At 49.5% G+C, this 22347-nt stretch overlaps 9 protein-coding genes across 9 annotated transcripts; 3 read left to right on the top strand and 6 right to left on the bottom strand.

The window, feature by feature from the left end:
- Window positions 1-197: 197 nt before the first annotated feature.
- fgaCat (catalase easC) lies at window positions 198-1817 on the bottom strand (the record flags this gene model as incomplete). Its single annotated transcript, XM_022540933.1, has 3 exons — window positions 198-1448; window positions 1501-1733; window positions 1796-1817. The coding sequence occupies 3 exons, from the start codon at window positions 1815-1817 to the stop codon at window positions 198-200; spliced, it is 1506 nt and encodes a 501-aa protein (XP_022399107.1).
- Window positions 1818-2651: 834 nt separating this feature from the next.
- On the bottom strand, window positions 2652-3341 carry ASPGLDRAFT_49191 (uncharacterized protein). The gene is made up of 2 exons (XM_022547052.1): window positions 3234-3341; window positions 2652-3184 (listed from the first exon to the last, which is right to left on the bottom strand). Exons 1-2 carry the CDS (start codon window positions 3238-3240, stop codon window positions 2940-2942), a joined length of 252 nt encoding a protein of 83 aa, XP_022399106.1. The 5' UTR covers window positions 3241-3341; the 3' UTR covers window positions 2652-2939.
- Window positions 3342-4990: 1649 nt separating this feature from the next.
- ASPGLDRAFT_37147 (putative MFS alpha-glucoside transporter) lies at window positions 4991-6812 on the top strand (the record flags this gene model as incomplete). The annotated part of the gene is made up of 2 exons (XM_022544782.1): window positions 4991-5317; window positions 5403-6812. The coding sequence occupies 2 exons, from the start codon at window positions 4991-4993 to the stop codon at window positions 6810-6812; spliced, it is 1737 nt and encodes a 578-aa protein (XP_022399105.1).
- Window positions 6813-7019: 207 nt separating this feature from the next.
- echA (enoyl-CoA hydratase echA) lies at window positions 7020-8019 on the bottom strand (the record flags this gene model as incomplete). Its single annotated transcript, XM_022540953.1, has 3 exons — window positions 7020-7615; window positions 7675-7812; window positions 7866-8019. The coding sequence occupies 3 exons, from the start codon at window positions 8017-8019 to the stop codon at window positions 7020-7022; spliced, it is 888 nt and encodes a 295-aa protein (XP_022399104.1).
- A 361-nt stretch (window positions 8020-8380) lies between these two features.
- On the top strand, window positions 8381-9602 carry ASPGLDRAFT_49188 (Rer1 family protein). Its single transcript, XM_022547051.1, has 4 exons — window positions 8381-8605; window positions 8736-8853; window positions 8933-9229; window positions 9290-9602. The coding sequence occupies exons 1-4, from the start codon at window positions 8537-8539 to the stop codon at window positions 9367-9369; spliced, it is 564 nt and encodes a 187-aa protein (XP_022399103.1). The 5' UTR covers window positions 8381-8536; the 3' UTR covers window positions 9370-9602.
- A 378-nt stretch (window positions 9603-9980) lies between these two features.
- On the bottom strand, window positions 9981-12885 carry ASPGLDRAFT_27248 (class I SAM-dependent methyltransferase; the record flags this gene model as incomplete). Its single annotated transcript, XM_022543645.1, has 8 exons — window positions 9981-10110; window positions 10167-10508; window positions 10563-11844; window positions 11897-11971; window positions 12036-12301; window positions 12358-12374; window positions 12425-12556; window positions 12628-12885. 8 exons carry the CDS (start codon window positions 12883-12885, stop codon window positions 9981-9983), a joined length of 2502 nt encoding a protein of 833 aa, XP_022399102.1.
- A 647-nt stretch (window positions 12886-13532) lies between these two features.
- On the bottom strand, window positions 13533-15217 carry ASPGLDRAFT_49187 (zinc-dependent alcohol dehydrogenase). Its single transcript, XM_022547050.1, has 9 exons — window positions 14892-15217; window positions 14777-14828; window positions 14643-14724; window positions 14556-14577; window positions 14417-14497; window positions 14260-14353; window positions 14155-14205; window positions 13829-14085; window positions 13533-13777 (listed from the first exon to the last, which is right to left on the bottom strand). The coding sequence occupies exons 1-9, from the start codon at window positions 15121-15123 to the stop codon at window positions 13596-13598; spliced, it is 1053 nt and encodes a 350-aa protein (XP_022399101.1). The 5' UTR covers window positions 15124-15217; the 3' UTR covers window positions 13533-13595.
- Window positions 15218-15702: 485 nt separating this feature from the next.
- ASPGLDRAFT_49184 (ADP-ribosylation factor family protein) lies at window positions 15703-17114 on the bottom strand. Its single transcript, XM_022547049.1, has 6 exons — window positions 16725-17114; window positions 16622-16660; window positions 16477-16560; window positions 16061-16384; window positions 15877-15994; window positions 15703-15807 (listed from the first exon to the last, which is right to left on the bottom strand). Exons 1-5 carry the CDS (start codon window positions 16797-16799, stop codon window positions 15968-15970), a joined length of 549 nt encoding a protein of 182 aa, XP_022399100.1. The 5' UTR covers window positions 16800-17114; the 3' UTR covers window positions 15703-15807; window positions 15877-15967.
- Window positions 17115-17154: 40 nt separating this feature from the next.
- ASPGLDRAFT_75588 (uncharacterized protein) lies at window positions 17155-22198 on the top strand. Its single transcript, XM_022549804.1, has 6 exons — window positions 17155-17515; window positions 17590-17668; window positions 17739-18135; window positions 18199-19792; window positions 20329-20604; window positions 20671-22198. The coding sequence occupies exons 1-6, from the start codon at window positions 17473-17475 to the stop codon at window positions 21921-21923; spliced, it is 3642 nt and encodes a 1213-aa protein (XP_022399099.1). The 5' UTR covers window positions 17155-17472; the 3' UTR covers window positions 21924-22198.
- The last annotated feature ends 149 nt before the right edge of the window (window positions 22199-22347 follow it).

Raw genomic sequence — 22347 nt, 5'->3', positions numbered from 1 at the left:
TCAAGCATTGATCAACTATACAAGGATTTTGGTAACTTCAGGTTGAAATGAATACAATACTTCTTGGATAAAGGTTCTTTCATTCAGTCGTAAGATTATGTTTTAGTCCACATACAAACCGGGCCAAAACATGATAGAAAAAGTAAAGGGAATCAAATACAGAAAATTAGACACGAAGATGCAGTTTTTTTGATACCCTACAGACGAGCAGACTTGGTATCAGCCGTTTTAGCCTCAGTAGCCTTTTCAATCCGAGTACCAAGATCAGGATTAACACGACCGAACATCTCATACGTCTGCTTACGCACACGCGGATGAGCGTTACACAGATGACCAGAGATGTTCTTCACAAAGTTATCCTGCTGACCGGGCTGACGGCCAAGGACCTGCCAGAGGCCATTTGCCTGGACGTAGTCCTCCTCAGTAACGGGGAGCTGCTCCGCGACAACAGCACCAACCCACTTCTCGTGTTCCTGGGAGGCCTTCACGGGCTTGTACTGCAGAGGACGGAAGGTGGAGGGGTAGTTCGGGTTGGCGCCGTAGTTACCTTGGACGTTCATGTAGCCGTCGCGGTGCCAGGGGCTGAAGGACTTGAGCGGGCAGTTAACGGGGATCTGCTCGTTGTTGCCGCCCAGACGGTGGCGGTGGGTATCAGGGTAGGAGAAGAGACGGGACTGGAGCACGGGGTCTGCGGAGGGCTCAATGCCAGGGACCATGTGGGAAGGCGAGAAAGCGGCCTGCTCGACCTCCGCGAAGTAGTTTTGGGGGTTACGGTTGAGGGTAAACTTCCCGAAGCGGCGGAGGGGCACTTCGGACTGCGGCCAGACCTTGGTGAGGTCGAAGATGTTCCAGCGGAACTTCTCGGCCTGTTCGGGGGAGAGAACCTGGACGTAGCAGGTCCAGGTGGGGTTCTCGCCGCGCTGGATGGCGTCGAAGAGGTCCTGGGTGTGCCAGTCGGGGTTTCCGGCGGCGAGGTTGCCGGCTTCTTCGTCGGTGAAGGTCTTGTTGCCTTGATCTGTCTTGCAGTGGATCTGGACGTAGTTGAAGGTGCCATCGGGCTTGATCCATTTGTAGGTGTGGCCTGAGTAACCGTTCATGTGGCGGTAGGAGTAGGGGGTGCCACGGTCACTGAAGAGGTGCATCACCTGGTGGACGGCCTCCTGGTGCGTCGAGAGATAGTCCCAGAACATAGTGGCATCTTTGAGGTTGGTTTGCGGGTTGCGCTTCTGGGTGTGGATGAAGATGGGAAACTTGGCGGGATCGCGCAGGAAGAAGACGGGAGTGTTGTTGAAGACCCAGTCCAAGTTGCCCTCCTCTGTGTAGAACTTCATAGCAAACCCACGGGGGTCCCGGGCACTGTCTGGAGAACCCTTTTCACCACCAACCGTCGAGAATCGTGTGAACATCTTGGTCTTCTTGCCCACTCCTTTAAGCATGTCGACGATGGTCTATCCCACACGTCAGTGTCGAGCCCATCTATCACACAGGGGGGTATCATACGATATCGCTAATGTCGTCGGTAACCTCGAATTCACCATAGGCGCCAGCGCCCTTGGCGTGCACGACACGTTCGGGGATTCTCTCACGGTCAAAATGGGCGAGCAAGTCGATCAAGTGGAAGTCCTGAAGGAGGAGAGGTCCGTTGCGACCAACGCGCTGGGCAGCCTGGGGGTCCATGACCGGACAGCCGGTGGACGTGGTGTAGACGGGAGTCTCATTGTAGCGGTAGGTTCCTAGAGAGGATATGAGTTAGTCATGCTCTATTATGTAGAGAAGAATAGATGAATGGACATACTGGGTTCGTCGTCTTTGCCCATGGTGACAGATGTGCAGGGATAGTAGTGAATGAGAACAATAACACAAATGAAGTCAAAGTAAAAAAAGAAAGAAAAAGAAACAAACCGGGCGGGGCGCCTATATATACAAGTTGGACAGGGCTCTCCTTAGCCTTGAATGCTGCGACACGGCGAGATCCATCGGACCCAGTATAGCTTGTTCTTAGTACTATGGAAGCTGCCAACCAGATCCAGACGCATCGAGCTTGCTAATACTTTCTCCTCTTTTGCCTGGTTTCTTCCCCGCATTCTGTCCATTATTATTAATGTAAGGATATTGTTGGCTGTCTAGACTATGCAAGGATACTCAACAAGTACCTATGATGTACCCCAATATACTCTGATACACTTGGTGTACGGTATGTGTACTTGCAGAAAAAGAAGAGAAAACTTTCCCCCGCACTGCTTAAAATGGGATTGACCGAACAGTATCAACCAATTATTATCCATCAAATGTCAGACCCCACTTCACTGGCGTGACACGATTGGCTTAGTCACAAAGACCGGCCCGGACACTGGTTCCTGAGGCCCACTATATTCTTTTTCAAAATTACGACGAGAATTCACCGAAACGTGGCGTATCTTTAACTCGTTCTGGTATTTTTATTCCTTTGTTCAGCCAGACGTGCTTAACTGCTTTGGGTATGCACATTCTGGCCGGATCGAACTTCTATACTGGGAAGGACCATCATCTCAAGCAGAAGCACTGATTGTACAGAAAATATGGGAGAATTCCTAAGAGTTGTGAAATCAAAATGGACCTACCTTCGGACTGCAACGGAATAGGAAACCGATTCCACTCTATCACTTGCCCTAATGGAATAACCACGGAAACAGCCAAGACAGGTCCACCCACTCATTCTAGCGTCTTCCGCAGGAGGTCAATCAAAGTGATGATAATCACAGTACGCTGTAGGAACTCTCTATAAGCACTACTGGCATACGGTGTCTATTTCATAGACCACGGAACCAGCGGAAATCTCCGTTAAATTGGAATCCTGAATATCATCCTGATTCATTCCGATTCCGAGACATCATGGAAAACCACATCCCAACCACAAACTAACAACTATCTTTCAAGCCGACCATCGCGGAAATAAATAGTTAATTCTTCGAGGAAGAATTCTGGTTCTCGCTCTTCCCAATACTTCCGAAAGCACTCCCAGTTGACTTGCTCACTCCCTTGGCCGTATTACCCAATCCCTCCGACGCACCGCTCACAGTCTGTCCCAGGCCCTGAGTCGCTCCGCCAACCGTCTTTCCCACACCAGACACGGTGCTGCCCACGGTGCTGCCCACTCCGCTCACGGTTTTGTCGAGGGCATCGCCAAGGCCTCCGAAGAATCCAGCTGTTGGGGTCAGCTGTGTAGGGAGTGTCGGAAGTTTAGTAGTACTCACACGGCATGTTGTCTATTTATGGGTGTTATATGGGAGGGAAAAGAAAATTGATATTCAGCACGGCAGCAGAACTGTGGATATTGGTTTGATTATGTCGAGCTCTTGCACTGAAGTCTGGGTTGCGTTCAGGAGTTTTGCGGTGGCTCGTCGTCACTCCACCTATGATATCATCGCTGGCCAATGGTGAAGTTTAGAGGCATATCAAACTCGTCCACGAAGTATGTTTACTTATCAACTAAAAACAGAACAGAAACCAACAGGAGTGACTCTCATAGACATATCTCGACAACGAGTATAGGTGGTATTTGTAACTGCAGAAGGGGGTTGGTGTATTTCTGTTGAGTGAATGGGTGATCAAAACAGTAGTCAGTAGTACCAATAGTAGAGTAAACCATGATCATCTGTTTGTATCTGTTCCAGTTCCACTGTTAGCTAATTGCAGCAGACTTCAAAGGCAGAACAAACAAAATGCTGATGAACAAATGTAAAGTTTTCTATGAATATGTGTTGATAGTCCTGGACTAAAGTACTCTGTAGGTCTCTACCCACTCTCTTCGTAACTATTCAACATCCATCTTGAAGCGATTTAAATCGATTGGATCTGAATCAGATACCTGATACTATATCCCCTTGCTGCACGCAATCTTTTTATCTTTGAACTGAGTCTGCGTTATTCGCTGGTGCGTTGAGCTTTCATACGCACAGAATTGTCCAGAAGCATTGTATCTTTCGCGCCCTATGCTTGGGAATTACTCTGGAGTAATGCATGGCAAAGCAACAAACCATAGCCGTCTCAGGCAAGTCATTTGGTTGGTGGGTCCCTTTTACAGAGTACCTTGGCCGTTGACCTGGTACAGTACACGAGACATGACTGCCAGGGAAAGCGGCTAGTGTGCCCAAAGATGGCATCGAACCTCTGTCCTTGTGAGAATGTTGGGATGCACCAGTACAGACTTCCAGCTGGAAAACGGAAAATATTATGCAACAACCTGAAATTGATGGAATATGGTAGTGCGTAAGCGGAAGGACGCTCATACGCTTCACAAAAACTTCGTCATTCGAGATTGACTGCGTTGGTTTCGCGTTAGTGCATGCGGTCGCCCCTTTGGAGGGAGTTACTATACAATCCGTGGTTTCTCGAAGCAAAATATGAACAATCTTGTAATCTTGGTGTTAACATGCATATTGGACTTGATGCGCGCCGAACTGTATGTGGTCAGCTGACCAACAACTACTTGACAGCGCCCTTGCAGCACCCATGTGCTCTACAAGTGACATGTGCTCTATATCTCAATCCAGAAAGCGATCTTTTAATCTCCTAGATCTTAAAATACCAATCAAAAGATACTTTGATCCATTTCGACCGCTGTCATGCCCACACTAACGGCTTGGCTGCGGTTTTTCGCGGCCAACAAAAACTCTGCGTTATTCTCAATCACCGAATATTCTTCCATTCTTTTATATATCTTTCTCTCTCTCCCTCTCTCCCTCTCTCCCTCTCTCCCTACTCCAATCATCAAATAGAGAAAAGAAGCAATGCAACGGCGCTACTACTGGCCGCTGTAGTATCCATACTAGTGGGGAGCTCCACTGGCTTGGGCGGGCTATCATAAATTCCAAGCGAGGCCAGTTCCAGTTCTTCCGTCCACATTGGCTCCCCGTCCGGTCCTGCTTCCCTCTCCCGGTCAACCTTCCCCTGATTTTCCTCCGCCGCCGTTCCCCGTTCTGTGCCTGGCAATTGCTTTGCTTTCTACAGCATGGCTTCCCCAAAGGCACAGGGCGCAATTGCGTCCACAGAGGAGCCGGTATCGTCGCCTCCGACTCCGGACCACCGCAATTCCACGTCGTCTATGAGCAGGATGGTTCAAGATGCCAAGGCGGCCACTGATAAGGAACAGAAGATGACCTTGTTACAAGGCATCAAAACCTATCCCAAGGCAGTGGCTTGGAGTGTGCTTATCTCTACGTGTATAGCAATGGAGGGCTACGATATCAGTCTTGTGAACAATTTCTACGCATTTCCGCCCTTCAATCGCAAATACGGTGAGCAGATGACAGATGGCTCATATCAGGTACCGGCTCAGGTAAGCTTTTCCTCTTCTTTTCTCCCCCTATCCTTCATCGCGTTTGTAGGAAATAACTGACGAAAAGATTTTTTTTTTCTTCTAGTGGCAATCGGGTCTTAGCAATGGTGCCTACGCCGGAGAAATCATCGGTCTTTTTATCAATGGATGGGCTTCGGAACGCTTCGGATATCGATATACCCTTATAGCCTGCCTGCTTTTGGTCTGCGCATGGACAGCTATCTTCTTTACAGCCCCCAACGTCCAAGCCCTGCTCGCCGGTGAAATTCTTTGCGGAATCCCATGGGGTGTCTTCCAGACTCTCACCGTCACCTATGCGTCCGAAGTGTGCCCCGTCGCCCTGCGAGGATATCTGACAACCTACGTAAATTTCTGCTGGGGTCTCGGACAATTGATCGGTATCGGCGTGATCACGTCGATGTTGCCTCGGAACGATCAATGGGCATACCGGATACCGTACGGGTTGCAGTGGATGTGGCCGGTTCCACTGATAATCGTCATCTTCTTCGCCCCCGAGTCGCCATGGTGGCTTGTCAGGAAACACCGAACCGAGGATGCTAAGAGCTCGCTGCGACGTTTGACCAGCGTCAAGAAGGATTCCGACTTTAACCCCGAGGAAACCGTGGCCATGATGGTCCACACGACCGCGCTGGAAGAGAAAATCACAAAGGGAGCCAGCTATCTGGATTGCTTCAGGGGAACGGACCTGCGCCGAACGGAAATCGTCTGCATGGTCTGGGCCATCCAGAACCTGAGTGGGAATTCATTCTCCAATTATTCGACTTACTTCCTGGAACAGGCGGGGTTGGCCACGTCCAACGCCTATGCATTTGCCATGGGACAATACGGAATCAACATGGTGGGCGTGTTCGGTTCCTGGCTCCTCATGACTATGGGAATTGGCCGACGCTCCCTATACCTATACGGCCTTTGCGGCCTTTGCGCCATGCTCTTCATCATGGGATTCCTAGGCCTCGTCCCAGAGGCCCACCGAAACGAGGCATCCCTCGCCACAGGCTCCATGATGCTTGCGTGGGCCCTCTTCTACCAACTAACAGTAGGAACAGTCACCTATTCCCTCGTGGCGGAACTCTCCACCCGCCGCCTGCAGATCAAAACCGTCGTCCTAGGCCGCGCCCTCTTTAACATCGTCGCCATCGTCTGCGGTGTACTAACCCCCTACATGCTCAACCCTGGCGCCTGGGACTGGGGCAACTACGCCGGCTTTTTCTGGGGCGGCATTTGCTTCCTCTGCATCATGTATACATTCTTCCGCGTCCCGGAACCCAGGGGCCGCTCGTTTGCGGAACTCGACATGCTCTTCGAGCAAAAAGTTGATGCGCGCAAGTTCGCGCAGACACAGGTCGATGTTTTCGGTGAGACTATCCAGGGCCAGGTTGTCGATGAATATCAGACTCAGAAGGCGGCAAGGACGGATGTGGCTCAGTTGGAGAAAGAGGCTGAATCTCCGAACTCGACGAGTCCGACGAAATGATATGATGCGTTTGGTATGCGATGTGATGTTGTATGACCATGAACAAAAGCATTGGCATTGGCTTTTTTTTATATATATACATACTTTTAATATCTTTCTTGTGAATAGTTCATTTGCCTGTATATAATTTTAATATCCAAACATGCAATAGATGAATGACACTAATGATAATCATTGCTCAAGTTGCAAATGTCGTTATATAAATGTTTACTCGTGACTCCACTCTGGCTTCTTCTTCTCAGAGAAGGCCTTCATTCCAATCTTCTGATCCTTCGTCCCGAAAAGACTGTGAAACAGTCTCCGCTCATACTCAACACCCTCCTTGAGCGGCAACTCCTGACTCTTATTCACAACCTCCTTGCCCGCCAACACAGCAATCCGACTGTAACTCGATATCTTCGCCGCCGTCGCAATCGACTTCTCCAACAACTCATCCTTACCCCCGTCAACAACCTGCGACGCAAGACCCCACTCCCCGGCATTCTTTCCACTGAAGTTGTTCCCCGTCAGGACGATTTCCATCGCCCTGCTCTTTCCAATGGCCCGGGTAAGACGCTGCGATGCACCGGCACCGGGGATAACACCCAGCTTGATCTCAGGCTGCCCGAAGGTAGCGGATGAGGTACAGTGGAGCATGTCGCACATGAGGGCGAGCTCGCAGCCTCCACCGAGGGCGTAGCCGGAGACGGCGGCGATGACGGGTTTGCGGACTGCGTTGGCGAGGTGGGACCAGGGGGCGATGAAGTTTTGGGCGTACGCGGAGGAGAAGGTCAATGGTTCCATTTCTTTGATGTCGGCGCCGGCTGTGGAGTGTTATATTAGTGGTCGTTCAGTTGGTCAAACTCGACAGAGGGGGACATACCGGCAAAGGCCTTCTCGCTACCAGTGATAACAATGGCACCGATGTCCTTGTCTGCTTCGTATTTGTTCAGGGCATCGTTGAGTTCGGCAATGAGGGTGGAGGAGAGGGCATTGAGGGCCTTGGGACGGTTTAGAGTGACTGGATCCCTTGTTAGCACCCATACAGAATGCTTGACGAAGATAATCACACACCCAGTCCAACATTAGGCTTAGGGGTCTCGGTGAGAATGGTCTCGTAGCTCTTTGCACCAGTCGTCGAGAATGTCCTGCCCGCTCGGTTAAGGTATGATGCCGAGGGCACGACGGGTCTGACGACGAAGAATCTCGAGCAGCGTTGGGCAAACATTATGATATAGTGCTAAGGGAAAGGAGAGTACTCTGTGTCAATTGTCAATTCACCAGATCAGAGTCAATCAATTGAAGATGAGGAGAGGGTGTGATATGGGTTACTCTGAAGCGGAGGGGAGGCATACAACAACCGCGGCGGTCCAGCGGCGGCCCGCAAATGACCGACGGCAGCCGCCGCAATCCCGTGATTTTGCGTTACATCATGGCACCCTTTAAATCATGTGATAATTTAGTCATGTGATGACTGAAAGCGGACAAGCGCGATGGGGCGCAGCAGCCGTACCTGGATGTGGCTGGTGTAAGTGACAGCCAACGACAAGCCGCGACAGTGGACACTTTTTTCCTTTGCTGCTTCCTGCTTACATTCGTTTCGCCGCATTCCGTCGTTGGCCAGTGTTTCAGCCTGCATTTGACCTTATTCTCCGTCGCAATTGATTCTTTGGTCCTTGTTCCTTCCTCCCGTACAGCAGCAGTCTTGAGAGCAACCGCTTGTTTTCCATCTCAATTTCGCAGCCATGGATGTCCCCGAACCCGAACAGACTCCGTTTATGGCAGTGACGGCGCAGACCTCGAAGCTGAACAGGGTGAGTTGCAGTGTTCACTGTTGAATATTGGCGTTCGCTCTTGACTTCTTTCTTGTCGCGAGAGCTGCGAGTGTGGAAATGAGGCGCATGATTTCCAAGTCCGGTGCTAATCAACGATGTGGTCCTTTAGCAATACCAAACCTATCTCGATGCTTCGACTCCCTTCACTGCCTATCGCTGGACTGGAACCGCTGTCCTCCTCCTCCTCTTCTTTCTGAGAATCGTTGTTGCCCAAGGATGGTACATTGGTATGGCAAATTATTTAACCTGAAACCGCAGGCGCCTCCACCCATCGCAATCGATAACTAACAAGAACCTCTTCTCCAGTTGCCTACACCCTCGGAATCTACCTCCTTAACCTCTTCCTTCTCTTCCTGCAACCCAAGTTCGACCCCTCCCTCACCCAAGACGAAGGCCTGGAAGACGGCGAAGGCGCCGGTCTCCCCACCAAGCAGGACGACGAGTTCCGCCCCTTCATCCGCCGTCTTCCCGAATTCAAGTTCTGGCACTGGGCTACCCGGGCCATTGCGATCGGTTTCGTGTGCTCATGGTTCTCGGTCTTTGATATTCCGGTGTTCTGGCCTGTTCTTGTGGTTTATTGGATTATTCTTTTCGTTCTGACGAGTAGGTGTCCTTCTTTCTGGTGATGCTTATAATTCGTCGACATTTGCTAACGTTCTAAAGTGCGCCGCCAAATCCAGCACATGATCAAGTACCGCTACGTTCCCTTTTCGTTCGGAAAGACCAAGTATGGTCGGTCGTAAGGGGCTTCTACCGAGTTTGATTGATAATTGAAACGGTCCGTGTCTTCACATTGGAGGTTCTCTTTCTTCATATTTGCCAGTAATTCGACCCTCCATGTTCGTTACGACTCTCCTAGATCTTTATGGACATAACCGAAGCGTGTGAAAAGGGAGGAGTTTCGCTATGTATCTCTATTGATTGATGATGACCGTTCGGGATCTGAATTTCATGAGCCTACTTGCTTTAATTACATGTATACAATTCTATTTTATTACATTTTTTCTTTGACTATTAATGCCGTGTATGTGTTTCGAACTATGTTCGTGTGTAACATTGTTTTGAAGCCTAAGTCGGGTTAGAGAAAGGAGAATTAGCTGCATATGCATGTCATACATTGACATTAGCAGGGATTGCTCTCTATAGAAAAGTGAACATTATTCTCATTCTCTTATCCAAATCTAGTCATTTTCGCCGTCAAACCCAGGTATATGAACAAGAAAGGCCCAAACGCCAGTTTATTTACACCATGCTCTTAAATATCCCGCAGCCTTCTAACAAAGAAAGACAATGCAACGCAGATCAGACCATTAACCCGAGTATCATACCAGATAATCATAGAAGCAATAGAAGATTAGAGCTCAAGGTGATCAACGCTCGACCGTTTCTCATCAAGCGAGAGCGAAGAAATCCCTCGGTCCGTAGAGGGTCTCTGGACCTCCTTGGTCTTGGTGCAGATCCAAGTCGAGGCGTACATGTTGACACTGTTCTTCGTTAGCATCAATGTTCAAAAATATTTTTTTTCCAGGCGTGAACTTACCGGTCGATACACGTGCCTTGGAATCTTGCCCCAACACGACGAGCAGAGAAGCCGTTCTCCTCGAATTGCTTGATGTACCATGGCTCAATGCTGGCAGAACGAAGGAGGATACGACCGCCCATCTTCAGGGCGTAGTTTAGGGTCTGGGCTTGGGAAGAGGCTTCCACACCGTCAGTGTCGAACCAGTCCATAGAATCCATGACCACTGCAATGGTCAAGCTGCGAGGAGTAATCCGCTTGATCACCTCGTTGATCTCGTCAGTGTGGATACGAAGACTGTCGAAAGCACCCGGCGACGAAAGCTTCACGTGGGCTCTAGGAGACAGGTAGGCGGGATGGCATCTATTTCCTGTTAGTTTCCTGCGGGCCAGAATTAATAGGCACCGTTTGACTCACTTTCTCGAGAACTGGCCCTGAAGGCACAGGAAGTAGAAGTAGTTGTCGTTGCTGATCATGGTGTCCTGGACCACCGGATCCAGAGTGTCAATAACGTATTCCCAGATTGACTGTCCACTGACATCCTTGCTCTGCTTCATGTTTTGGTTGAGGCCGTTTCGCTTGTAGTAGTCGTCGATGATCATATTTCGCTGGTTTCGGGGAACACCAGCAGCCTTCCACGCAAACCATTCGGTTCCCACCACAGCCCAGTGAAGTGGGCGGCTCATGAGAACTCGGCGGATACGAGGCCAGATAGCGCGCTGTTCAGGCAGGGTCTGAGCTTCACATAGTTTCCGCACTTCGCTCTCGAGACCAAAGACTTTGAAGATGTAGCGAACCATCTTGATTGCATGACGCGACCCACCGGACTCGTAGAGTCCTTTGCCGTGAGAAGACGTGAAGACGTGAGTGTGCTCCAACCAGTACTGGAAGGCCTGGCTGGAAAGATGAGGGCTGAGCTTAGAAACGAGGAGTTGACGGAACTCAGGGTGTTTTCCTTCGCCGAAAATCTTCCAAACATCACGGTGTCCCAAGGCAATGAAGCTGGCAACCTTCAGCTCTAGAAGGTGGTTTTGGTTAGGGTTCAAGTCCACAGCGTGAACTCTGCGGGGACTGTTCTGCAAGTAGTCCAAGACGTTGTCACCGGCGCTGGTGATGGCCAAGATCACATCATCACGGGTAATGTTCAAAAGTCGATGGTCCACACGAGGGTCCTCCCAGTTGAAAGCATAGATGTACTCGTTTCCAAATTGTGTGTGCTTGGGGAGCAGGTCATTGTAGAAGATCCGGTAGTGGTGGTTCTGATAGAATGTAGATGGAAGCGGAAGGTTCGAGTCCAGGTTGATGATGGCTGATTCGTAGGCCTTGGATCGGATCTCGCGAGCACTCTGTTCATTTGCCTTCTCCACCTCCTGTCGGTGGTTGGCAGGAGACAAGTAAGGCGACTCAGTGAAAGAAGCGTCCAATTTTTCGATAGCGTCATTACCGGCGGGGCTTGACACAACATCCTTCTGACATCCGATGAAGATGTAGTAGGGAATTCCTCCAAGGAGGTAGTTCCGCTCACTAGCTGAGATGACAGTTCCAAAGCGGTATTCCAAGTAGTCACGACGAGCAGCCTCGAGCGACACGCGATCCAAATCGAACCAGGCACGCCAGAACAGGCGTCCAAGCCAGTTGACATGGCGGTTGAAAGCGCCACCGATGTAGTTGCGGGATGAGACATCAACAATGCTTTGGACTATTCCCGCAAGTCAGTTTCTGTACTGGTCTCCACGCGTGACTTTACTTACCGTAGAAATCGCAGACACCAAGAATTCCACTAGTCTTCATCAAAGATGTCAAGGAATCGACGACGCTATAGTAGTCTGCCAGTTGAGTGAGCATTTGCCCTCATGAGATACCGAGGAGCCTTCGAGGCATTGTGCTTACCTGGGATCATGGACAAGCTGTAACTCATGGTAGCCACATCGGCACCCGAAGTAGTTGTGCTAACCTTGGTCCGAGGGTCGACGTTTTCAACTTCCGGGAGACGGAAGGTCCGCACATCTTGACAGACAACAGAGACGTTTTTCCATCCGAGTCGTTGGAAACGCTGGCGGGCGACATCGCAGAGCGAAGGGGAAAGGTCAACTAGGTAGACATGCGAGAAGAACGAGTCGACGGGGAGGAAGGCAGCCATTGCTTCGATGTTATATCTATTATCTCTGTTAAAATAGGGGAATTCGAATGCTCGACCGTTCTCAATGCTCACCCTGTGCCACCACCCATCTAAACAATTAGTATCGTTTTTTCAGGAGATCAAACGGGAGAAATCTTACATCAACCCATACAGCCTCTCCATGCCGGAGCGCCTTGCTTTCCACCTTGTGTTTCATCTGAGCGGCAACAAGACCCAACATGTCCTCCCTACCACAGAGAAGACGCTTCCTGGTGGCATCGTAAACACCCGCCTAGAAACCCAATTCTGTCAGCGAAAAGAGAACATAGCGAGTAAGACATGGACATTGCTTTGAGTCTGTACCTGGGTTTTGTAGAAGCTCTCCAATGCATCTTGCTGACCGTAACCCTTTTCATGGGGCTTGAGAAATGAAGCGTAAATGAACTTCAAATAAGTGAAGATGCCGCTATTGTAGTCGACTTTCTGCTTCCGGAAGGAGTAGAGAAGAATCGCGGCCACAAGAGCAAACACCAAGAATGCTGTGCCTGCAATGTAGGCATATTGCGGGTCGACGCTGTTCAGCAGCGAGCCAACAGGACTACTACTGCTGACAAGGTCCATTGTGCAATGGGAAAGAACACTCAAAAGGAGAAGATGGAGGAGGAATGTCGTGATTAGAGGGAAAATATGAGAAGGAAGAAGAGAAGAGCAGAGAAGAGGGGACGAGATGCTTTCTTTTGAATCCAATCCAATTGCCATGAAACGGTACGTACCCTCTAGAGAGTACGAGCACCTCACTATCGTCCAGCCCCACCATCGTGACCCCTCGATACTGTTTCTCCGGGTCCAGCAACTCTCATTCTCCCAAAGCTTTGGAATTCCCCCAGTGGACCGCATCGTCATGTCCTATCAGGGCAACACATGGGTGGCGATAAGATACGGCGCAGGACGGTTTAGGAGACGACGATCCATCCCGGGGTGGGGGAGGATCATAGAAGCTATTCTTGTGGACGTGGCCAAAATTGGAAATAGTGAAGCATTTGGAGAGCAGAGGAAAGAGACGGGCAAGTCACAGTCTCTCACGCGGTCATGTGTCGGCCATGGGCCTATAGAGAGAGCGGACAGCGCGGGACCAATCAGAGGGCAGCGTGCGGGCACACTTCCGCTACGGGGACTGCGGACGGTCAACCGAGAGTTTGTATGGACTCATAGTCACAGTCAGTGAGAAGGGGCAATGGAAGATAACGGGTGAGAACGGAGCGTTTGTTTGCCATAGTTTGTTCTCAATTCCTCAAACCGAGGTGGTATCTACAGTAGTACCAGTAGCATAACTATGGAATCCTCACCACGGCCCGTCCATCAATTTCGCCTCGTTCCAATCGCTGCAAAACCTCATTGATCTGACTCAATTCAAAGCTTTCAATATGTGCCTGGACTCCTCTTGCCACAGTCATCTCCATCAACTCGTTCATCTCTTCCGGGGTCCCGGCGGAATTGCCCACAATTGTCAACCCTAGCAATGTCAACCATGCACCAAATCTATTTTCCAATTGCTCCTACTTACCCTTGACAATCATGTCAAACGGAGTAGCAGGTAGCCTGAATGGCGTACTCGGAATCCCGACACAGACCAACACCCCCAGGCGGCGGAGCAGACGCATACTTTGCATGTACGCCATCTCCCCGTGAGCGGTGCATATCACGGCATGTGCACCTAATCCGGATGTCAGAGTCTTAACTCCACTTTCAATATCGTCCGTCCTGTAGTCTAAAAAGCAACTAGCACCTAGTGAGAGACAAAGTTGCTTTTTATTTTCGCCGCTGTGCATTGACAAATCGGTTAGCCAACCGACTGCTTAGCTATTCGACCCATTTGGAAGGAGCATGAACCTGTCAATGGCGATCACTTTTAGTCCTTTCCTTGCTGCGATCTGTACTCCCCTGGACAATCAATGTTAGTTTATAGGGAAGCAACAAAAATGCCGGAACAAGTACATATGCCCTAAACCTCCGCCAGCTCCAGGCAAAACGAGCCAATCGCCCGGTTTGGTTTTGGTCTTCATGATGGAAGAGTACATGGCAATTCCAGCTACACTTATTTAGCCACCTATGGGCCCTGCTGGGATCTTAGAGTCAGACAGAGCATCCATACCACATAGAAGCGGCGCGGCTGTATCCGAAGGGAGTTCAGGCGGGATCTTCGTCACATGGATTGCAGGGCTGACAATGTACTCTGCACTTGGTCAGTGCCTTGCATGTACCAATAGTAGTATGTCAGAGGTTGCACTTGCGTTGAAACGTGCCGGGGACATTCTGCAGCATGTCAGATGTCGTTCACATGTACTCCGTATATACTCCAGACAAGGACAAGAACATACTGCACCAGCATTTCTCTGATAAGGACATGCAGTCTGATTTACTGCGCAAATCTCACAGCTTAAGCAAGCGCTGTATAGCCATCTGTCTCATGTTAGTCGCCTGTACTAGTACGCAAACTAAACTTCTTTCTCACCTTATCCCAACTCTTTCCCCCAACCATTCCGTCTCATCAAGTTCTGGGTCAACTATCAAATAGGAATAGATTATTATTATAATTATTTCGAATACATCTGGGTACAAGTACCTACCCTGAACAACTTTCCCGATCCCCTCGTGACCCGCCACGTCCGTTAACATAGGCGTCTCCCCGCGTACACTGTGCACATCTGAATGGCACACTCCAGAATATTCAAGCTTAACCAGAATCTCCCCTTTCCCTGGCGTTGGAACGGGGCGAGTAGTGGCTATCTGGAGCTGGGCTGTCGGGGATGCACCAGTTGGTGGGAGAACAGCAGCAATCTGGGTCTCGGGGATTGGCATTTTTGCAGTCGTCATGGTATGATATTTTCTGACAAGCAGTTGATTGAGCAGAAATGAGGAACAGATTTGAGTAGGGTTGCATTGAGCCGTGCTTGGGGCGGTGCCTCTTGTATCCTGGGCGTTGTATACATGCATGAACGTCAGAAGAGGGGTTGCTCTTGCATCCACCGGTGCTTGCAGGGATGATTGGATAAAATTTGCATATTGGATGGTACTTCGTGACACTGATATAAGAGAAGTAGTTATAGATAAGACAAGTAGTTGTCCATTTCAGAATCCTTGCTCGTGGTACATAATATGTATGGAATCTGTAAAAAGAAAATAATTTTAGCTTACAGTCAACTTAACTGCAGTCGAATTGTTTAACCAGATACTAACTTAGTAGCAAAAAATATCACAGCTATACGTCGCAACTGATGCATTGTGACTCTATCTTCATAAGCAACGCTTAGTGGGAATCACCACCGTCCCAACCAGTGTCCATCGTAGTCCATGAGCTATAGACCCAGTAAAAAAACATATAAAACGGTAAAGACAAAGAAAATAAAACGGAAATCATTGAACCAGCACAATCCATAAACCTTTGCCTGAACAGATCGAATTCCGGCTCCACGAATCATATGCAACAATGCATGTCATAACAACCAAACCAACGATTAGGATATTAAAAGCATAGGACAAAAGCTGTCGATGTAAAAACACAGACTCAGTAACAGAGTCAGGAAGAAATGAGGATACTGGCACCTCACGTACCAGAGGAGGCACCCCCGAGTCCCCGAGCGGGTTTTGAGATGAGTATATCGAAGAAGGGAATCTATATCATGACGCAAAAAGACGCCGGCGTTTATGCGTTGTCCGACTGAATGGTTTGCTGCGTGCACAGGCGATGGTCAGCAACCTGGCATTTTGCTTACTATAGATCGGAAAGGGAACTCACCACCAGCCAATCCATGCCTTCGTCGAGACCTTTACCATCAATAGCAGAGCATGCCACAATGCTCCAGTTCCGGTCTCGCAGTTCTCCAAGCTTCAATGCTTCTGAGATCTCGCCAGCACCCTTGGCACCCGGTTGGTCTTGCTTGTTGGCAAATACCAAAAGGTTCGCATCGCGGAGTTCCTCCTCGTTCAACATAGTAGCAAGTTCATCGGCCGCGGTTCCCAACCGTTCGATATCCGTTGAGTCGATAACGAAGATGACCGCAGCAGTATTGGCATAGTAGCATCGCCAGTATGGACGAATTGATGTTTGGCCCCCCAGATCCTGCAATTGAAAGACACCGTGTTAGCAGCCGTCGCTTGCACCTTCACTTTCCATAATCAAAGCATTGGTATCATGCAGGTAAAGCGACGTACCCAGACATTGAAATTCAGATTCCGATATGTCACCGATTCAACGTTGAAACCAATGGTAGGTATGGTCGTTACAACTTCGCCGATCTGTCCAAAGTGAGACATCAGTAAATCATTCCTCAACAACAAGAGCCATCAACAACCATACCTTTAAGCGATAAAGAAGAGTCGTCTTTCCGGCATTATCCTATCCAGACAAATTGATCAGCACGGTAATGGTCTACTTCGTGTCGACCTTCCATTCAACGTACGAGTCCAAGAATGAGAATCCGGATTTCCTTCTTCGACCAAAGCAAGTTCCATATTCTTGATAGAGAGGCGCCCATATTTCTGTATCCGGTTTGTAATAGGGAGAAGGAGAAAGGTGTGAATAGCAGAAGTCGGACTCGCGATCGGGGTCTCTTGACAGGAGATGGCTGCGGGAGATCCCAAGGAAAGCGGTGGCGGATTGAACTGTAGGAGGGAGAAAACGCGTTCGCAACTACCCTTAATAAGAAGGGATTTCGAGTAGTTATATAGGCCGGATGTAGAATGAAACTGATGGTGCTGGATAGAGAGGAATCAACATAACCAACTGTAGGCACACGAGATCATGGGGCTGACTAAACACTGCCTAGTGGCGCTGTTATTTTTGCGGGCGGCGGCGATCGGGGGCCCTGGTCCAAGCTTGCCGTTTGGGATGGAAGGGAAAACCGATGGGAGAAGGAAAGAGAATGGAACACATAATAATGGAATGACCCTGCGGAAAGGCGCGCTTCTTTCTCTCTTCACTCTCTCATCCACCTCTCAATTGTCCACCATCACCACGCGCGCTCCTCATCCCATCCTTTGGAAAAATAATTACTTCTGGTCAACTATTATCGCTTATACTCATGGCGTTCGTTATCTGAAGAATCGCACCAGTATCGTCACCCTCCTTCCGTTACGCCTTGCGATCCGCCCCATTCCCGTCAGATTACTCTAGAGTCATCCAACGTTTCTTCCGGAAGAAAGAGCACAATGGTTGGTAAAAAGTCTGGAAAGGCTCTCCTTCGGGATGAAGGTAAGGATCTAGTCCGGCCCCGAAAGTTATGCGGAGTTGAGATCCAGGGACTGATGTCTTGAAACTTGTCATAGGCCTTGAGCGAACCGATAATAACATGGAATTATCGACCTGGCCTGTGGTACCTCCGATTAATCAGAAGAATTACTATACGTACGTGCTTAAACCTACCGCCGGTGTCGCTTTCACGGCTTTCTCGCTGACTCCTGGCTCTCTGCTCTAGCGACTACCTCAAGAGAGACGATCAGTATCTCGCATTCCGACTACAAAATGAAGAGAATCGAAATCGCATGGCCAAAACGGCCAAGGACCGGGACCGTGCACTTGCGATGAAGGGACACGATGCAGAAGCGGACGCGGATCTGGATGGCGACACGAACATGGAAGATGGAACTGAAGAGACTCAAGAAACAGCTGGCTCCAAGGTCATTGTCATGCACCTCGGCGGTCAGAACTTACGGATCGGTTTGGCCAGCGATGCTTTACCAAAGACGATCCCCATGGTCATCGCGAGGAAATCTGCTACCTGCGAATCCGAAGACCAGGAAGAACCGAATCCGAAGAGGTTGAAGACGGAGGACGGCTCTGAACTGGAACCAGAGAAGATGTTTGACCAGGAGGTTTGTTTTGCGTTTTTTAGACTAAATGCTAAGGTTGCACTTACTGACTGCGATCTCTGTCAGTTTTCTTCGCAATATTCGACCATGGCGGCCGACCTGAAAGTCCACATGCGGCAGAATAAACGCCGGACCCTCCCCAATTCGAAGGAAATGGTTGTCAACTACAACCGTCGAACAGTACCTGAGACGATTTCGGAACACAACGACCCGATGCGTATCGAGTGGACGGAACTCAATAACCCTGCACCCGAATATATCACTGGTCAAGATGCATTAAGGATACCGGATCTATCGAACCCTCGCTATAAACTATACTGGCCAATGCGACATGGGTGGTGCAATGAAAAGGACTACGACAGCAAAAGAGTTCTGTTTTTGGACATTGCGCTCATCCTTGAAGAGGCGATCAAGAACCAGCTTGGCCTTACAAGCAAGAAAGAATGGCCGCAGTATTCATGCGTCTTTGTAATACCGGATCTCTACGAAAAGTCCTACGTGACTCAGGTCCTTGAGCTGCTGATGAGAGAATTTGCATTTGCTCGCGTCTGCTTTATCCAAGAAAGCCTGGCAGCTACCTTTGGAGCTGGATTCACATCCGCCTGTGTGGTAGATATTGGTGCGCAGAAGACATCGATATGCTGCGTGGAGGAAGGCATGTGTATTGAGAACTCGCGCGTCAACCTGAAATACGGTGGTGCCGACGTTACCGAAGCTTTTATCAAAATGATGCTGTACGACCATTTCCCCTATGCCGACATCAATTTGTGGCGTAGGTACGATTTCCTGCTAGCTGAAGAGCTGAAGAAGAATATATGTACCATGAACGAAGCCAACGTCTCGGTACAACTTCACGATTTCCATCTTCGTGTTTCTGGGCAAGACACACGGAAGTACACGTTCAAAGCGTATGATGAAGGGCATCTGGCCCCAATGGGCCTTTTCCAGACCTCTACCTTTGACAATTCACATAAGCTCAAGGGTCGGAGGACACTGATTGAGCGCTCGGTTGACATTTACGATGGTCAACCGAATGATCCGGTGTCTGCGGCTCAATCCGAGATCTTGAATTCTCTTGCTCCGCCAGCTGCCAATGGACATGTGAATGAGGAGACCACATCAAAAACATTGGACGTCCAATCAACCCCAAGCCGCTCACATAATACCAATGCTCTAGGCCGGGTTCAAGATCTTGAAGCTACGCCTCGGTCATCTGTTGCTGGCTCTCCTGCCCCGGAGGCGACAAGTACACCACATGGAGGCGGAACCAGCACCCCGGCCGCGGGTGGACAGGGCGCAGGTGCACTAACATCTCGCGCTCCAACTGTTGAGGAACGGGACGACATTATCCCGATCCTTTCGTTGGACAATGCAATCCTTACCTCCATCGCACACGCTACTCGTGGAGAAGAGCGTAAAATGCGAGAATTCATGGGAGGTATCATGATTGTGGGAGGCGGTAGTCTAATCGATGGTTTCCACCCATTCCTCGAAGAACGGTTGAAGAACCTCCGGCCTGGGTTTGCTAAGGAGATTATGATTGGTACTCCTCCGAGAGAGCTTGATCCGCAAGTCGTTGTCTGGAAGGGTGCCAGTGTGTTTGGAAAGCTGAACCAAACGAATGATAGCTGGATTGGCCAGTTGGAGTATGATCGCTTGGGTCATAGACTAATGGCCTATAAATGCATGTGGGCTTGGTGATTTATGTTTCGTCTCTTATTAAGTTTGGGTCTGTTTAACTATGTATGGAGAACGGGTTTCGGTTATTGGTATATGATATTGATGTTAGTTAGCTTTTTTTTTTTTTTTTTTTTTTTTGTAACAAAACAATGCAGTTCAACTGATGCTTCTGATTATGCAGGTATCATGGTTAGAGATTTGGCATGTTATGTCGTAGTCCAAACAACTGATATTGGAGAATCTATGGAAAATCCTATTTTCCGGCCTCTCGATTCATTAATTTTAGGCGGTAGTGTTTGGCAGAATAACAAGTCTAGTCTTCTCTCCGAGGCGTTCGCGCAACAGAGAACCTGTTTGTATCCAATCGCTCTTATTTCCTAATAACGCCTGTGCCAAGGACAGGGGTGCAAGGATCGCATACTATCCCAGTTCTGGCTAACTGCTCGACTCAAATATCTGGATTTCCGCAGGGCACCGCTCATTGAAGCGTCTCCCACCATTTGAAGTCTACACCAGACGATAACATCAACATGTCCAAGTCCAAAAGTGGCTCCTCTGGGGGCTACCACCAAGAGTACATTGCTTCAACACGCTACCGAAATGACCTCCCTCCTCCGGACATGCCCCCAAAGTTCCTAGAGATCCCGCATGAGGGGCTCGAACGGTTTCTGACGCCGGGCTTTACGTCGAACCTGGCTCGACGCGAAGAGCCAAATATCGATGTCGATGCGGAAGGTGGAATGCCAATTGATCTTGTCGGTATTCCAGGACTTCATCTGGGTGATGAGAGTGGTAAGTAGCTGATCTCTACGTGTTCACACATGTGTTTGCTTCACTGAGCTAAAATATGGTGCATAGCTATCATGGCCCCCGAAAACCCGCAACCTATTGATACAGCCGATCTCCCGCTTCTCATGAGTCTGGAACAGCTGAAGAATCCGGCACCGAAGAATACGAACGTCAGTTTCCTGCGGCGGACTCAGTATATCTCAGCTGGTTTACGTGCCCCTGATGGTGGCTCTAGGCCTACTCCGACAAGAGTGAAGCCGCGTGAAGATAAACACAAGAACCAAGATGACCCGACCTATATCAAACGTTATATCCAGAAGGGTTTCGATACCGCCTACCCGGAAAGCAAGCATACTGGCGAAGAGACCGCGAGCAAAATCAAGGGCCACACAGCTACAAAGGCAGAACACGATGCATGGGCAACACCTGTTCATCCGGATAACCCGAAGCTCAAGCCCGTTGGTTTCTATCCCGTCATGCCCGATTTACAAGGGTTCCCGGACCCTGGTGGTTTTGTTCAATTCAAGTTCGACAAGGCGCCTGTACAAGGCGTTTCAGGGAAGCGCAACAAGGCCATGGATGTTGCTATTCTGCTTCCGTCTGCCCCCGAAGAGCGCGTTTGCCAGGAGCATGCTACTAAGGTGGCCCTGCACAAGACGAACCCTAACCTTTACCCCGATCCGGGTCCGATTCCGTGGGACTACGATCTTTTCTTGCCTGATAAGAAAGAAGCAACACAGAATGTCATATCCAGTCTTGATATCTCGAACCCGAACCGTGATAGCCCTGAATTATACACTCACAATGGACCTGATGACACTAAGTTCCACCGTTTCGACCGCTCTCGCACATATGCCACCAGCGCACAAACGCTAAGTAACGACCACAAGCAAAGAGATGTCGCTCTGGCCCTATTCGATCCGGAACAGGTAGCGGAGGGCCAGCAGGATATTGCGCCTTCCAAGCAAAAAGCTGCCTACTACTACCCGATCCTGGGCAAGACCCGTCTTAAGCCTGAACGTGCACGTACTATTGCGCAAGCAGGATTAGCCCCTACAAAGCCGAAGACGAAGGAAGACCAGGTTGACCAGCTTCAAGTGGTCGTCCGCGACCCGGATGAAGCGGAGGTCTATAAGCGTGCTTTGCACCGAGCAGCCATTGACCCCAAGTTTGCTGATTCCATGCCTCCTCCCCCGGCTGGTGCAGATGACGAACAAGAAGTTCCCCAGGAGGAGAACACTGAGGGAGATGAGAGAGGACAGGAAGAATCGGGCGAAAGAGAGCCAAGTCCTGATCATCCCGAGGAAGCAGACGAAGAGTAGATGCTCCGGCTTCGCTTTCTTTTCTTTTCTCTACGTTTTGGCGTTGGTATGGGTTGCATTTATGTCAAAGCTAATTACTTTTTCGGAGCACATACCCATGTATCTCTTCATTTTCGACAGATCATCATATAACCAGTTTAGAACTTGTCAAGCGAGACCTCATGCTGCTGCAAATAGTCGTGGAGTCAGTCCATTGGAGCCGGTGTTAAAGGCAGAAAATGATAGGCGTTTGGTGCCATGGACATAACATTTCAATATATATACTTTGTTATCTCAACATTATCAATCCTTTTGCCCATTTGTACAACATAATTCGAAAGAGGAAGGTATCCTATCCCCTGATATGTATATGTATACCGCACACCGCCCGGAAAAGTTCTGCTGACCCAAACTTCCGACCGCCCGCCGGCTTGACGCAAGAGAG

Source organism: Aspergillus glaucus (assembly GCF_001890805.1).
Source record: "Aspergillus glaucus CBS 516.65 unplaced genomic scaffold ASPGLscaffold_15, whole genome shotgun sequence".
Taxonomy (NCBI): Eukaryota; Fungi; Ascomycota; class Eurotiomycetes; order Eurotiales; family Aspergillaceae; genus Aspergillus; species Aspergillus glaucus.
This window is presented reverse-complemented; position numbering and strand designations above follow the sequence as displayed.

What these genes read in the sequence shown, in the direction of transcription:
- ASPGLDRAFT_49188 (XM_022547051.1), top strand. Translation starts at nt 8,537, where the DNA reads ATGGATGTCCCCGAACCCGAACAGACTCCGTTTATGGCAGTGACGGCG. An exon ending in AGACCTCGAAGCTGAACAGG is followed by an intron (nt 8,606 to 8,735) that starts GTGAGTTGCAGT and finishes GTGGTCCTTTAG; the next exon opens with CAATACCAAACCTATCTCGA. An exon ending in TATTCTTTTCGTTCTGACGA is followed by an intron (nt 9,230 to 9,289) that starts GTAGGTGTCCTT and finishes AACGTTCTAAAG; the next exon opens with TGCGCCGCCAAATCCAGCAC.
- ASPGLDRAFT_49187 (XM_022547050.1), bottom strand. Translation starts at nt 15,123, where the DNA reads ATGCCAATCCCCGAGACCCAGATTGCTGCTGTTCTCCCACCAACTGGT. An exon ending in AGCCGCGCCGCTTCTATGTG is followed by an intron (nt 14,354 to 14,416) that starts GTATGGATGCTC and finishes AAATAAGTGTAG; the next exon opens with CTGGAATTGCCATGTACTCT. An exon ending in GTTTGACATGATTGTCAAGG is followed by an intron (nt 13,778 to 13,828) that starts GTAAGTAGGAGC and finishes TGACATTGCTAG; the next exon opens with GGTTGACAATTGTGGGCAAT.
- ASPGLDRAFT_49184 (XM_022547049.1), bottom strand. Translation starts at nt 16,799, where the DNA reads ATGGGCGCCTCTCTATCAAGAATATGGAACTTGCTTTGGTCGAAGAAG. An exon ending in GGATTCTCATTCTTGGACTC is followed by an intron (nt 16,661 to 16,724) that starts GTACGTTGAATG and finishes TTGTCTGGATAG; the next exon opens with GATAATGCCGGAAAGACGAC. An exon ending in CTCTTCTTTATCGCTTAAAG is followed by an intron (nt 16,561 to 16,621) that starts GTATGGTTGTTG and finishes CACTTTGGACAG; the next exon opens with ATCGGCGAAGTTGTAACGAC.
- ASPGLDRAFT_75588 (XM_022549804.1), top strand. Translation starts at nt 17,473, where the DNA reads ATGGTTGGTAAAAAGTCTGGAAAGGCTCTCCTTCGGGATGAAG. An exon ending in AGAAGATGTTTGACCAGGAG is followed by an intron (nt 18,136 to 18,198) that starts GTTTGTTTTGCG and finishes GATCTCTGTCAG; the next exon opens with TTTTCTTCGCAATATTCGAC. An exon ending in TCATCTGGGTGATGAGAGTG is followed by an intron (nt 20,605 to 20,670) that starts GTAAGTAGCTGA and finishes TATGGTGCATAG; the next exon opens with CTATCATGGCCCCCGAAAAC.